This window comes from Mus pahari, chromosome 2 (genome assembly GCF_900095145.1).
Source record: "Mus pahari chromosome 2, PAHARI_EIJ_v1.1, whole genome shotgun sequence".
In the NCBI taxonomy this organism is placed as follows: Eukaryota; Metazoa; Chordata; class Mammalia; order Rodentia; family Muridae; genus Mus; species Mus pahari.
The window spans coordinates 160468481-160484123 of NC_034591.1; the positions used below are offsets into that span (position 1 = coordinate 160468481).

General features: G+C 45.4%; 1 protein-coding gene across 1 annotated transcript in view; it reads left to right on the forward strand.

Moving 5' to 3' along the window:
• Sspn (sarcospan) overlaps positions 1-15235 on the forward strand; it is a 28946-nt gene extending 13711 nt beyond the window's left edge. Inside the window, exons 2-3 of the mRNA XM_021191351.2 lie at positions 8306-8392; positions 13246-15235. Of these exons, the coding sequence (XP_021047010.1) occupies positions 8306-8392; positions 13246-13611 (453 nt within the window). The 3' untranslated portion in view covers positions 13612-15235. The remainder of the gene's footprint in view (positions 1-8305; positions 8393-13245) is intronic.
• Positions 15236-15643: the final 408 nt, after the last annotated feature.

The following is a 15643-nucleotide window of genomic DNA, read 5'->3' on the forward strand; positions in this document are numbered from 1 at the left end:
AGTAATACTAACTTTGGATCTGGTATGGCCAGATACTATTTTTTTCCGTTGAACAGTTTGTTTGTTTGTTTGTTTGTTTGTTGTTCAGCATTTATTAACGCTTGCCTCTATGACATCATCTCAGGGTAATTAGAAATATACAAAGCACACTGCTATCACTGAGATTGACGTCTCCTGGGCAGGTGGTAATAAACAGGCCTATAGCCGAAATAGAACAAAGCAGAAAAAGAAGTTTTCTGTCTCCAGATGTTTGCTAACTGTTCGTGCCAACGTTATGGAGAGGTGTCTGAGAAGTGCCTCCTGCAGAATGCTGGGTTGTGACATGAATGGATTCATTTGTCTGCTTGATGCTGTTTATCAGCTGTCTTGTGTGCGCTGCGTGTTACGCTAAGCTCTCTCCATATGCTCTCCCTTCAGCAGCGCAGGAAGCAGGCCTCACTGATGTCCTAGACTTGATAGAACTGCCAGATACAGGGCTAAGTCTCTCTCTTTACCTGGGTGGCCCATCTCACCACAGAACCACGGGAGAACAGGATGTTTCATCCTGTGCCCTTGGTCCATGCGTGTCACATATGTAGCTGGGAGGTCTTGGGTCATGTGCAGGGGATCTATGCTGATGAAGTGCAGACCCACGTAAGAAGCAACTCCACTGGCGTACGTGTGCACGCATGTCTGTGCAAGCACGAATGCTGAATGTTGAGCTCTTGGTTATCAGTAGATCTTGGTTGTCTGTAGTTCTTAGTTGTCTGTCTGTAGTTTTTAGTCACTGCTGCCTCACAGGGCCCCTTTATACTTAAGGATACCTTAGGGTCATCGAGGTAGAGATTTGGGTCTTGATTCCTCACTGTCGACTTGCAAGCCTCCAAGAGTCTGCGGTCCACGGTGGTCTTCACAGTGAACACTTGTTAAACAGAGTGAGACCGTGCCTAAGATGTGACAGGGTGCTTTCGTTTATTTGCATATATTTTTCTTTTTCAGCTCAGATTTCAGAGTAAGTTACTGGGAAAGACTGAGGTCATGTGAGATGGGAAACAAGAGTGCCTGCCGAGGTTCCCAGGCGTCACCTAAAAGTCTTTAAAACAGTTTACACTTTAGCAAGAATGACTTTCTCCATTGAGTTCTAGATATAGGGGTCTCCCTGGCTGACTTGGACCCCCAGTGCTTCACACACGGCTGAGCCATTCAAGGGAGGAGCAGGAGCTGGCAGGCTCCACAGATCTCGGTGCCACTGGCTGCCAGGATTCCTCCTGGGAGATGCTGTGGACCCTGTGGGGTCAGGGACAGGTGGTGTGCCCTGATGTCGGATTGGTGAGGTTGATCCTCAGGCTTCTCGTTGAGTTTTCTGCTCCTTGTCTATAAAGCGGAACTACTAACAGTGACCTCCCAGGATTCTTGTGAGTGTGAAATAGAAGCCAGGTGTGGTGCACACTTGAGAACCCACCGCTTAGGAGGCAGAGGCAGGAGGATCAGGAGTTCAAGGTTATACTCAGCTGCAGAATGAGTTAGAGGCCAGCCTGGATTATGGGACTCTGGGAAGCAACAACAAAACAAACAAAAGAAACGGGATAATTTGCAAGGTTTGCTGACTAAGGTACCCAGCATTGGAAATTGCTTGCTCTCAGCCCATAATTAAATCATCCAGGCATGGGCTTTTCCTCATATAAATATCAAGAGCATGCCCAGTGACTACTTACATGGGTACTAATTAAAAGACACAGTACGTGTTGACTTTGAGCCTGGCTACCCTGGCAGTACATTTGGGACCTCTTAATGGACTATAAACTTGATCTCCGACAGCCATGGTAATGATGGCATTAGAAATCACCAGCCAATGATATATCATTGACCAATAGTGGCCTCGGGCTGGGCTGTATAGAAGGATTGCCCCAGGTGCCTTCTTTACATTCCTACTAGTCGTCAGATTAACCATCACCACAAAGTACCGTTGCATCCTTTGGCAGATGGAGAAACTAAGAACAGGGAGAATCAGTTAAAGCCAGGCATGGTGGTGCATGCTTGCAGCCCTGGCACTCAGGAGGTAAAGACAGGAAGGCCAGAGTTCAAAGCCAGTCCTAGCTACATAGTGACGTCACCAGCCTGGGTTTCATGAGAGTCTGTCTTAGTGAAGGTGGGGGCTGTACTTCATGAGTAAAGAGATGGAATAGAAATTCAAGCTCTTTTCCCACCATGCAGCTCTGTAACCACGTGTACAGTCTCATACATGACTTTGAAGTAAACCAAGCAGTCAGTTCTCACTTGTTGAAGGAACTCTGGCTCAGGGTTTCATGGTTTTGGATGTTATTTTTCCTTTCTTGTGTGTGTATTCTAAGGTGAAGGACCTATTTCTGTGCCTTGTTATTGTGCATCTACCTAAATCTGTAATGAAAAGTGAGGCCATGCTAACAGACAGAAGCTGTCCGTCACAATCCCATTGTGCTTGCAGCCTCCACGTTCTGGAAGGTTCTGGGAGCATCTCTGAATTCTTAGCATGTGTGGCATGTCGTCCTGATACATGGGATGGTTATTGCACGCACAACCAAATAAAAAATCCTTTCCAAAACTGGACCATGTCTTCAGGGGTATGTCAGCAAAGTCCAGCAGCAGCTCAGAGCTGTACCCCAGCAGCTTTATTTTTTAACAAATATACATATTTAAAAAGATATAGATATTTCAGTGACTCTAATGTTATGAACTGGATGAAGAATCTTGATACCGGTTGGAAGGGAGCGTGGTATTAGCTGCTTATTTCACAAGGGGATGTGGGTCATCCCACTGTTCAATGTTTCCATTTCATATACACTACCCATCGATTATCCACTTAGCATACGTACAGGCTACCATGTCAACTGTCATTATAGTATGGAGCTTATATTCAAATAAGTCTATTTAATTTACTAATGGCATACTAGAGTATTGAGACTAATAACTTTTTATAGTATATTATTATGAGTTTTGTATTTTGTGATTAATATGATGCCATGCTTTGATAGATAGATAGATAGATGGATAGATGATAGATAGATAGATAGATAGATAGATAGATAGATAGATAGATGAGTGGTAGATAAGTAGATAGATGGATAGATAGATAGGTAGGTAGGTAGGTAGGTAGGTAGATACTGTCTGTTGTCTTTAGCATCTAATGAGGTCCTTATGTCTCTCATAGATAAAGGTAGAGCAGAGTGTGTAGTGGTTTTTCTCTTTGGCTCTCTCCTGTGTTCCTCTGTACTGAGTCTCTGTGCTGATTGCAGAGATTCTAAGCAGCTAGTAGAGCTTAATTTGCCAAATGTAGTAATAAACCAACCTCACTGGGTGAACAGATGCTCCCATCAATGTAGAGGCAGGAGATGTGGTGGGAGCAGTCTGGGAGCTAGGTCATGAAGCTGTCTCATGAAGGCTGTGGGCAGGCACCTCTCGCTTGACAGCCTCAGCCCAGCCCTCTGGAATCTGCCATGGTAGGATTTACTGCATGGAAATGACCGAATGTGGCGAGCAGCTCTGAGATGCCATGCCCCTGAAGACGTGGTCCAGTTTTGGAAAGGAATTTTTGGCTTTGGTTGTGTTGGCAATAACCACCCCATGCATCAGGATGCCATGCCACACATGATAGTAATTCAGAGATACTCACAGAACCTTCCAGAACATGGAGGCTGCGAGCTCTGGAGTAGGGTTGTGTTTAAGTAGCGATGAAGACAGAGGGGCTCTGCCTCTGATTTCAAGGATTCTTACATCATGAAACACTAACTTGTCTCGTGGCGCCAACACTTTTATTGTGCATACATTATGAATATTAAAAATTCATCCTGCAATAAATGTACGCCTAACCTTTTGCATTCCAAAATCTCAGAGGACGGGGAAGAAATATATGTAAAGATTTCCACATTGGGCTGAACACACTGTAAGTGGCCATCGATAACACATCTGTTTTCAGTCTTCATGAGAAGTGGCTCTATTCCATGCCCCACCGTCCTGACAGATTCCACACAGGCACTCAGGGGCTATGTTTTTGCTTCGATCTGTACTTCTCAGGATGTGGGCCTAGGACTAGCAGCAGCAACAGCCTTGGGATTTGTCAGGGATACAGATTCTGGGTCTTAACCCTAGACCTATCGAATCTTAAATCATAAAGATGGGACCAACCTGTAAGGTGATTCTGAACCTTCTCAGCCTTGCCTAATGAGGAAGGGGCAAGGAGAATGGAATAGAAAAGACCCTCCAGCCATGTTGACATATTCCCTGTGATCCTAAAATCTTGATCCAGTAAGCAATGTTAATAGCTCTTTTGCTGTTTCTCATTATTTATTCTCCTGGCACAGTATATGCTAACAGCTCTCTTGAGTAAGACCACATCACACTAATAGACTACAGTACATTTATCAGTTGTTGAAAATGACTCCGAATAGTTTACCTTAAATCATGGGATGCCGGTGACCATCCATAGCAGGGAAAAGCAGTGCCTTGCTTCTGTGGGTGGTCCATCAACTTCGTGACCGTAGACAGAGGTTAAGTTCCTCTTGTTACAATATTGATTGGATGGAAGCACTTTGCATCCAATACTTACAGAAATAGAGTCACGTTTCCAGTTCACAAGTGATCGATGGGGCTGAGGAGGCAAGGGAAATAATGAACAGTATTTGGCAGGAGAAGGTTGTATCCCCCAATAACCCTGTGTAGCAACTCTGTCAACAACGGGAAGAAAGAAGCAAATAAGTTGAGGTAGTGAGAATGTCACAAGGCCAGACTATAAATACACATCGAGAGAAAGAAATGATAATAATTCCCATCTTTGCAGACTATTTTGGGAAATCATTTATACAAACATCTCACTGAGTTGGTCCTCCCTCCTGCTCAGAATTCCTTACCAGGCATCTCTGCCATCCATTAGGTCAAATAAGCAAAGCCACTGTGTAGCAAGACTCAGGACCCCTCCTTCTGGAAACAGACTTGACATTGACACTGTTCCAGCCCTGCTTAGCTCACGAGAGGCCGTGTAGACCTGACCCCGTACAGACCAAACAGTCTTTCTACAGACCGAGGGTTTTAGAAGCAAAGAACTTGTAGATGCACATGTCTAAAAATAGCTTAAAATGATGTCCTTTGCTCCTTTCCATTCAAGACTTTCTTATCAATAAAGTTGGTGATGTGATCTCCCAGAACATTCAGTGACATAGGCCCTGTTACTTCTTGGCGCTGATGTTCAGGCCTTGTGTCTTCGTGGGCTTTGTGCGGTGTGATACTACCTGGCCCATCTGGACCTTTGTCTGGTGCATCAAGTAACTTCTTAAATACCTCCCACTAATGTCCACTTCATGTTCTGTGGGCTTCCTCTCACAGATATGACGTGAGCTCTGGCCCCTTTCCAGGAGATTCGTGCATCAGCATGGCCTTCCCTTCATCGCCTGAAAGCCAGAGCACCCTGTCTTCTAGACACGCCCACATCCTGCCAGCTCAGGAAGCAGGCCCTTCCTTCAGACTGGCATGAGAGCTCTTTTTTCTTTCCCTATGGCCATAAAGCTTTCAGCGTGAGGTATTTAATAAATATTATTTTTTCTAGAGTATCCTTGTACACACTATCAATAAAGAGGAAAAAAACCTGTTAGTCATACAAGGTTATAAGAACCCTCAGCCTATGTAGACTAACTTATTAATATATGCTGAGCTAGCTCAAGCCTTGTAATGATGTGACATGATGTACCAAAGTTAAAAGAGGTATATTTGAGGTACTTTTTGTCCAAAGTGGGTAACTTGGACTTTTTTCTATTTTCACAAGACTCTATAGTTGAGCCCGTATTTCCTACAATTTTAACGGCTTCATAGAGGTGCATGACAAACATATCATAACTATTTTCCTCTGTGGATCTTCTTCCAGTCTCTGTCAGGTCAGTTCCACCATCTGTGCATCCCACAGCGGACATGCTGTTCACACCTCCCCTGTACTGCAGCCTCTCTCTGGAAGGCTAGGTCAGTCTCAGAGTGAGACTGTGGTTTTCATCTCTCAGTTCCCAGAGACACAGAACAGTACAGCACAGACTGTGTAAGTTCAGTGGGTGGGCAAGCAGCGTGCTGTAGAATGTGGCTGGGCATTGCAGTGCTACACAGTATCTCTCTGGAGGTCAGGTCTAGTGACACGGACACAGAGTGTCAGCTAATGGAAAGGGGCTTTCTGTTGGCGTGGAGGAACTGTGATTATTTTTAAGACACTGGTCAGTCGGTCTCGATCTTCTGAGTGTACGTGTCTCACAAGAAGAAGGAGAGAATTCTTGCAACTGAGATTTCAGTCCGGCAGCCTCCTGGGACAAAGACAATTACGTGGGGGAAACTCTTGATCCTGCTGACAGAAGCTGAGGAGAGAGCCCAGGCATGTGCTTCAGGATATGACAGGAGTTTAGAACATTCTGTCTGGCTCGCTGCTGCTGAACAAAACAAGGTCTTTGTTCCTTTGCTTCGATCCTTCTGAGTGAGGATATGTAGTGAAGCCCTGCCGCCTTGTCAAACGGGTGTTCCATTGGCTTGTTTAAAAAATGTATTTAAAGACTTGAAAATAGAAGCGGGGCTGGTTGGGAAGAGAAAGGGGGTGTCACTGGAGTGGGAGGGGGCACTGATGGTAGAGGGTGAATAGGATTAAGAAATACCTTGGGTGTATAAAAACATCATGATGAGACCTGCTGTGGTGTGTTAGTAATGCACACCAATAAAATAATAATTTAAAAGGTTCCTGCAAAAAGAGCCTGCTCCCTGCCTTAAAATTAAAGCCCAGGAGCACAGCGTGTGTCTCATCCACTGTCACCGTGGTGGGTACTGGACACCAGGACTTACGGGTTCTGTGATACAGTGTCACCTCACTCAGTCCTGCTTTATTTCCCATTCACATCTCTTCAGACCAGCATGCTTGTGATTCCAGTGATTCCAGAAGATTCCATCTTCTTTAGAGATGTCATCTGAGCTGGGCATGGTGGCATATGCCTTTAATCCTAGCGCATGAGAGGAAAAGGCAGGCAGATCTCTGAGAGTTCGAGGCCAGCCTGGTCTATAGAGCTAGTTCTGGGATATCCAGGGCTACACAGAGAACCTGTTTCAAACAAACAAACAAACAAGCAAACAAGCAAAATATCATCTGGAACTTACAGCGATCCTCCTGTTTCAGCCTCCAGAGTTATTGGCGTTACAAGCATGGACCACCACACCCAGCCTCCTGATAGATTAATCTTGTTCAGATTGGTGAAATAGTATCTCAGCGTCCTTACCATGTCACCAGACATCTCTACTTTCCTGAAATGTGTCTGAGGCCATGCCACTCCCTGCTGGAGAGCCAAGCCATCTCTTCATCACCGCTGTGTGCTGTATCTCCACCCTGTCTTTTTTCTACTCTATGCCTTGTGACAGTTCTACTGTGAGTCTATCTGTTTCGATAACCTGCTCTGCACTGTCTCATTGCTGGGCCGTTGCTGCTGCATCTGGCTTCATTAGGCTGCCTGCAGTGTGCCCTGGACCTGCAGTTTGGTTCCCTGCCTTCCCTTCCATTTCTAATAACATGGGATCATAAAATACCTGCCTTATAGGGCTCTGTGACATGGCATGAAGGAAGACATGGAAAGCCCTTGCAGGAACTCCGGCGGCTGCTGGTGCCTCTTGCTATTATTAGGATGTTTCAAGCCTTCTTTTTAGAGCAAACCTTCTATATTTTCCTATTAGACTTAATTCCTTTAACCTTTCAAAATCCTCTAAATGGCACGTAGCCGATAATGCCCTGACTTAGTAGTAGTGTGTGAATTTATTCTGGCCTCTATTGGACATACGTTAATCAAATAGATTAAATTTTATATATTATTGTATATGCTCAAACTATCTTTTATACTCCCTGGAATACAGAGGAACTTAATAAATACTGGTGAGAACAATGGCTTTACTATTTTAAAGTCATGTTCCATGGGACTAGAGAGACAGCCCCGTGGTTCAAGAGTCTACTGCTCACACACAGGACCTGAGTGTAGGTCCCAGCATCGGACCCATGCCTGATGGTTTACAACTGCCTGCAATTCCAGCTCCAAGGGATCTGACATCATCTTCAGGCCTCTGAGGATACTACATCCATGTACACATACCCACTCATGGGCACACAAACACGTTCCCGATTTAAAATAGTGAAAATGCATCTTTGAAGTTGTTTCTCAAAGGTTGAGAGAAACACAAATCGTGAGCAGAGTGAAGGGCTTGGCAACAGAGGTGGTACTGTGGGGGACAATGAGCTGCGTGTGGGTGGCATCCTGGTGCCCAATCATGTTCGTGTCCTGTGTTCCCTCTGCAGGTCTGCGTGGTGGCCTACCTTGGACTGTTCATGCTTTGTGTCTCATACCAAGTTGACGAGAGGACATGTGTCCAGTTTTCTATGAAGGTAAGTTGCTTCTCCCGTGTTCACAGAAAAGAAAGAATGTGACTGCAAATGAGCTTAAGGTGGAAAGAAAGTGACTGCAAATGATCTTAAGGTGGAAAGAAAGTGACTGCAAACGAGCTTAAAAGGTGCTACCTGTCTAATAACTCCAGAAACTCCATTTTCAGACAGAAAAAAAACATGTTCTAGGACGGCATTGGTCCAGACATAGAGGTAATGATAGGCCTTTTAATTAATTTACATGAGTTGTGTTGGCCTACAGCACATGAAGTAGGACCTTTAATGCCCCCATAACAAATATTGAGCAGTCCAACAAAAGACATGCCCAGAGAACTGTGTCTCTCTGGGTGCCCATTTCTAAATCTTGGGGTATTTGGAATATCTCAACAATAAAACAGTCTGAGTGTCTGTCCCCTTGTAGGTGGGAGAGACAAGACAGAAAGGATTCGCTGGGTGTATCAGTAGGCACTGCATATAGTCTATGGGAAATGGCTATGCTGTGTGTGGCTTGGCTGTTGTATGCCTTCCATCTTCTGTCTGTTGGGGGCAGTGCATTTGGTTGCAATACTTTCAGGCACATAGCATCACACTACACAAAAGGAGAGCCTTGGAGTGTCTCCCTTCAGAGATGGGGAGAGGCTTAGTCACCCCCTCAGAGGTGGGGAGAGATTAAGACACCCACTCAGAGGTAGGAGACACTTATACAGCCATTCGAGGGTAGAGAGAGACTTAGATACTGCTCGGAGTGGGAAGCATAAGATAAACTGAATGGTCGGTTCGCTTGGCACCAGAGTCCAGAATAAGAATGTTCTGTATGTTTCTCTTCTCCATCTGTAGTTGACTTTCTTCTTGGCATAGTCTTTGCTTCCTAAAACCAGGAGACATAAAACCCAAGAATAAATCAATAATGTCATTTTAAAATCACAAAGATAAAAAAATGGGATGTTCTTAAATTATGGAGATGTAGCTCAGCTGGCAGAGTGGTTGCCTAGTATGGATAAAACCCTAGAGTTGACCCCAGCACCAAATAAATAAGGCATGGTTGTACATGGCTGTGAGCTTACCACTCAGGAAGTAGAAAGCAGGAGGATCAGAAATTCAAAAGTTCAAGGCTCAACAGCATACTGAGTTCGAGGCCAGCAAAATCACATCATGGGATCCCATCTTGAGGAGGAGGAGGAGGGGGTGAGGAGGAAGAAGAGAAGAAGAGGGGAAGGAGGAAGAGGAGGAGGAAGAAGAGGAGGAGGATGATTTTGTATACTCAAAAGTAATGGTATAAAAAGCAATGTGCTCACATTCTTTAATGGATAATTGTGAGCCACCACATGGGTGCTGGGAACTGAACTTGGGTCCTCTGAAAGAACAGCAAGTGCTCTCAACCCCTGAACCACCACTCCAGCCCTGAAATTCACCTTTGAGATATGAGGTCTTTGGCCTTTTTTTTTTAAGAAGCAAGAAGTGAACAGACACCCGCTCTTACTTCTTTTTGGTGAGGTTGACCAAATTAAAAGGCATGATGAGAAAAGGGAAAGAAAAAAAAAAATAGAAGGCTGAAAACCTAGTAGGAAATAGCATGTCAAATCTCAGGAGATTACCTCGCTTTTTCTCCAGTCATGAAAAGCACCCAGGCCTCTTCCCTTGCTTTACTTCCAGTGAGACCCCAGCAGGCCTCTCAACATCTGTACCTTAAAATACATAAATAAAATGAAATAAAAAGGAGACGGGGAAAGAATAGAAAGAAGCAAAGCAACCGTCGGTGCCAGCCAGGCTTCAGAACCCCACTGAGAAGACCTCATTAGCTCTAGCCTTTCTTCACCCAGGACAGACACTGACAGAGAGGAAACTCTTTATCTGCTCCTGAAGGTGACCTTCACCCAGGCAGCTGCCAGCAGTCCCAGATGTCCTCTGTGGCATCTGGGCTCCAACAGGACACAGCGGAAGTCCCGAGCTTCCCACTGCGTTTCAGCGGGGATGAAAGGGGCCTTTGGGTGGGACTGAGCTCTGCATGGCTGCCCTCTACCCCTGCGCACCTTGGCCTAAGCTTTTTATGAGAATTTATTGGGTACCTAGATAGACAGGGCAAGTCAGCATGCTGTGGTGATAGACTCTTCTGTTCTCTCTGTCTCTGTCTCTGTCTGTCTGTCTGTTACACACACACACACACACACACACACACACACACACACACCCTGCTCTCAGACTCCAGAGACCACCAGTACTTTCCTGCTTTCTCCTTGGACTCTGCCCCTGGGCCTGGCAGGTCACTGGGTGTGGACCCTCCTGCCTGCCCTTCTAGGTGTCTCCCCCATCCTGTTTGTGAGGGTTCTTGTGCATTTGTTTAGCCCTTGAAGGTCATGTGCCTGCAGACACCTTGCTGGCATTTCCTTGGGCTGCTCTGTGGCAGCCATTTTCCCAGCAGCAGCCAGGCCTTACCATTCTGGCTAAGGGGGAGATCATTAAATCCAAACAGAACCTTCCCCCTTCTCCCAGAGCCACCAACTGGGAAAGCCACAGCGGGTTCCAATTACAGCAGGGCAGGAGCAAGCCTGGGGGTTACATAAGCACAGAGCTGGCCTCCAGGGATGTTCTGCAGGGACACCCACACAGGCTGCTGTCAAGGTCCCAAGGTGACTCCACACGCCTGCCTTCATTGATTGTTTATTCTTGTCATGTGGGCAAAACAACACTCTTGGTTTTAAATTATGGGTTTTACTGTAGGAGCCTGTTGCTGTCAGACTTAAGATCTAGAAAGGAAGGTGCCACCAGGTGCCACCAGCAGGCCTGAGTGTCTGTGACCTGACAGGCAAGCTTGATTGACGTTGAGAGTCACTTTGCTAAGGCATGTGGGTTCTTTTCTTCTGTCCTTGAGCTGCTGGGTTCTGTACAGTTAAGGAGCTAGATCACAATTAAGCAACCTCTGTGTGTTAATGTTCATACCCTTCTGCAAGCCATGTTCCTCCCACACGACAGAGAACAAGCAAGCAGCATCCTGCGGGAAGAATCCTGGGCATGGTAGTGCTCCTCACAAACAGCCAGCGAGGGCTCCTGTGCCCTTCGGAGATGGCAGGTCGCCATCCTTGTAATGTAAAGTCAGGGTTACAGGTATCATCCCAAATTTACAAGTAAAGAAATACTGCTTAATATGTGCACTGGATGTGCTCCCCCTTCCCAGGGAGCACTGATGAGTGCTCCCCCTCCCCAGGGAGCATTGGGGAGTCAAGCCTTCTACTAGGAGGATGACTACCCGGCGGGTAACGACCACTTTAAATGGATCTCTCCTGCTAGCAGTTGCCTGTGGCCAGCACAAACCAGCTTTTCATACCAGGAATTTAAATTCAATCACCAATCTCAAATGTTTCAGAATAATCCGAAATATTTTTCAATATTCTAGCCCATTAGCCTTACACAATAAGTCCATATTTTAAAGTCTAAACACCCCACCTCTACATAAAATATAGTCACTGAGTGCTCTGGGGACGGTTGCAAAGCAGTCCTTTTAATATCGCAAATTACATAAATCCTTTCTAAATTTCATAATTCTGCCATTTTGCATTTATCTAAATCTTCCCCTCCTAAGAACACTAAATATGTCAAATACAAATTATTCCTGTTGTGTTTCTAAGGCATAAGAAGTTTCAGCTGGGCATGGTGGCCTCTACCTGAAATATCCCAGCACTTGGTAGGGGAGACAGGGGATCATGAGTTCAAGACTGACCCCAGCCACACAGCAGAACTGCTGCTGGTCATAGGTAGCTTCTGTCCCAATGGCAGCATGCCCTACAAACTGTAGACAGTAGTTCCCGCGTCTGTGGAATGGGTCTTTATCTGGGCCTCATGCAGGTAGGCTAGTAAGAGGTCTGTGAGCCCAGTCCCAAGAGCATCTCTTGTGATATATGTATATATATATATATATATATATATATATATATATATATATATATATATATATATCACATATATGTATGATCTAGAAAGGATCTTATTGTGGCTGTGTCAGGGAGAACCTAATCTTTTCCTCTCAGTGTTCCAGACATAAGTAAACGAAAACAGAGACGTTTTTGGAGAGTCTGAAATCTCTTGGCAGCAGTTAGAACTGTAACCAGGCATGACCAGTCGTCCCAGAACTAACATGCGGGCAGAGTTGCCTACCTTCTACAGCCATATTTTGTTTTCCTCCCAGAGGCCTCTTGCTTAGGGGTCTTGACTATCATTGCTGTAGTGCGGTGGCTGCCACATCGAGCATGTCCTGTTTTTCATTAACCCTCATCCTTAGTTGATTGATTTGTAATAATTTTGGCCAACATGGCGTTTTCATTACAGAAATGCGTTTTTTGCTTTCATACCTTGTTTTCACCCCTTGGTTGGCATTTCTCAATTTAAAAGATAAGTGTGGGGCGCCCTCTGGGAGAGAGGGCTTGTTTGGGATTCGTTTATGTTATTTCCAAAATCCAGACATAAACAGTCCACAGGCAAGCTTAACAGGTCATTGCAATCCATGGAAAGGCCAGCTCTGCATGACAAAGGGTTAAGGACGGTTTCTCAATAAATAACTCAAGCTGGCATGGTGGCACACACCTATAAACCCAGCACTTGAGCACTCGAGGCAGGAGGATTGGGAATTCAAGATCATCCTCAGCTATAGAGATAGTTCGGGGTCAGCCTGGGGTACCCTGTTGCAAAAGCCAGTGATTTAACTAATCAGTGGGATGTAATATCCTTGGCTTTGGTTGTTAGGTTTTGAGAAGAGAATGGCCCTTGCCTGGGATAACTCAGTCAAACAACAGAGCTCGATAGTTTGCTTTGCAGTTGGCCAGTCCTCCCTCCCTGTAATAGGAAGCTTTCCTTCTCTCTTGCAGGTGTTCTACTTCCTGCTGAGCGCCCTCGGCCTGATGGTCTGCATGCTGGCTGTGGCCTTTGCCGCCCACCACTACTCCCTGCTTGCACAGTTTACCTGCGAGACCTCCCTGGATTCTTGCCAGTGCAAGCTGCCTTCCTCTGAGCCGCTCAGCAGGGCCTTCGTTTACAGGGATGTGACTGACTGTACCAGCATCACTGGCACTTTCAAATTGTTCTTAATCATCCAGATGGTTCTAAACCTGGTCTGTGGCCTCGTGTGCTTGCTGGCTTGCTTTGTGATGTGGAAGCACAGGTACCAGGTCTTTTACGTGGGTGTTGGGCTGCGCTCCCTGATGGCTTCTGGTGGCCAGCAGCCAAAGGCCTAACAGGTTGGCTCCGAGGGAGACAAGGTCAGGAACAGCACACCCACCGACTAGCCAAGGTGAAAACCACAATTTTTTAAAGGCAAACTTTTTTGACAACAAATACCTTTTCATTCTCTAAATGTGTATTTTTAGATTTTTTTTTTCAGAAACAAAAACGACTCTTTTTGGAGATCTCTATTGTACTTTTTAAAAACTTCTTGTGAGGACAGGGACGGAGAGACGGCTTACAAGTGAAGAGGACTTACTGCTCTTGCGGAGGACTCAAGTTCAAGTTCAGTTCCGGAGGCCAAGTTGAGTGGCTCACGGTTATCTGTGCCTCCAGCTCCCCGGACATTGGGTGCTACACACACGCACGCACACATGCGCACACATGTCATTTAGAAAATCTAACCTATTTTTAAAGTTCTAATAAGAGACAAGATTCAAATTGACTTGGTGAACACCAAAAGGCAAAGAACAACAGACATGGAACAGATGGCCTAGAGCTGGCGCTATGCTCTGGTGTTTATCCCTACCGCCCTTACATCCTCACCCTCCTCCGCCTTCGGATTAGTCCAGTGCGATGGTGTGAACTGGCATCGCAGGCCACTACCTAGAGTCTTCTGGCTCTCTCTACCACCTGCCATTATCCCCGTGGTGTCTTGGGAAAGGTCTAAGGAAAGCCGGATCTCAGTTGAGTGCTTTTATGTTTTCACAGTGGAGATGTCTTCAAGGTATGAAATGGCTTTTTTAAAAACCTAGTAGAACAGGAAGGTTGAGTGATTCTGAACACCTGGACTGGGGCGCAGACTTCCGGTTGCCTTAGCTCTGATCCATGAGTGGGCTGCAGCCTCCATGAGGTCTGATTCACCATAATTGAAAGGTGGTGCTGTTGCATTCTTAACGACGAGGAAAGTTTAAAAATAATTATATTATGCCTCTAGTCTGTCATTTAAAACAAATCATTAAGACTAATTTCCAGCTAATTGTTCATTATAATTATGCTCAGGATTCTGTTTAATGAGCTCTGGCTGTTCTTAGGCAGCACCGTTGGTGTTAGGAAAAATTACATCCACAAGGGGAGACGGCAGAAGCTCCACTTTCCTGGAAACCAACCACTGCAAAAAAAAACAAAAAAAAAAAGATCTTGTAAAACATTAAAACACTCTCAGAGAAAAAACAAGAGCATTCGTCACAGGAAATGCTTCTATTAATAGCACATTTGTGATATGTTGAAAAGTATCTCCCTTGACCACCAAGAACCTTTGATGGGATTGGGTACTACGGGTAAGCCCTGTCATACACATGGACTTCCTGTGAAATCCTAGAAGTGATGGCTTTTACAGTTGACCTAGAGACAGAACGTCTCAAAGTCCTTGTTTGGGTGATACGTCCACAGTTAGGGTATTGAGTTTCAGTTTAGACTTAAGAGATGGTACTTGGTTAAGACAAATTTTGCAATGTAATTGGGTAAAATTCCACCAAAGAAATGGGGCAGTGGTGGCACACGTCTTTAATCCCAGCACTTGGGAAGCAGAGGCAGGTGGATTTCTATGAGTTCAAGGCTAGCCTGGTTTACAAAGAAAGTTCTAGAACAGCCAGAGCAGACAGAGAAACCCTGTCTTGAAAAAAAAAAAAAAGCAAAAACAAGCAAACAAACACAAGAAAAAAAAGGACTGCTTTCAGACAAGACTGTGTGAATGCAGCACTAAGCTTCCTGGTTCTAACCTGGGAAACCTTTAGTGTTTGTTAAGAATAACCAGCTCTGGGCTACGGAGATAGCTCAGTTAGCAAAGTCCTTGCCATCCCAGTAAGAACCTGATCCATGTAAAAAGGCCAGGCATAGTGGTGTGTGCTTGTGATCCTGGCATGGCAGAGGCAGAGACAGGCCGATCCCTAGGGATCCTTCACCAGCCATCTTTAACGTAGTGACTGACTTCAGGTCCGTGATGAGAGAGTTTGTCTCAAGAAAAAACAGACAAACAACAAAAAACACCAACACTAAAATAACCCAGAGTGGATAGCTGGCCCCTGGCCTTCACGTGAATGCACA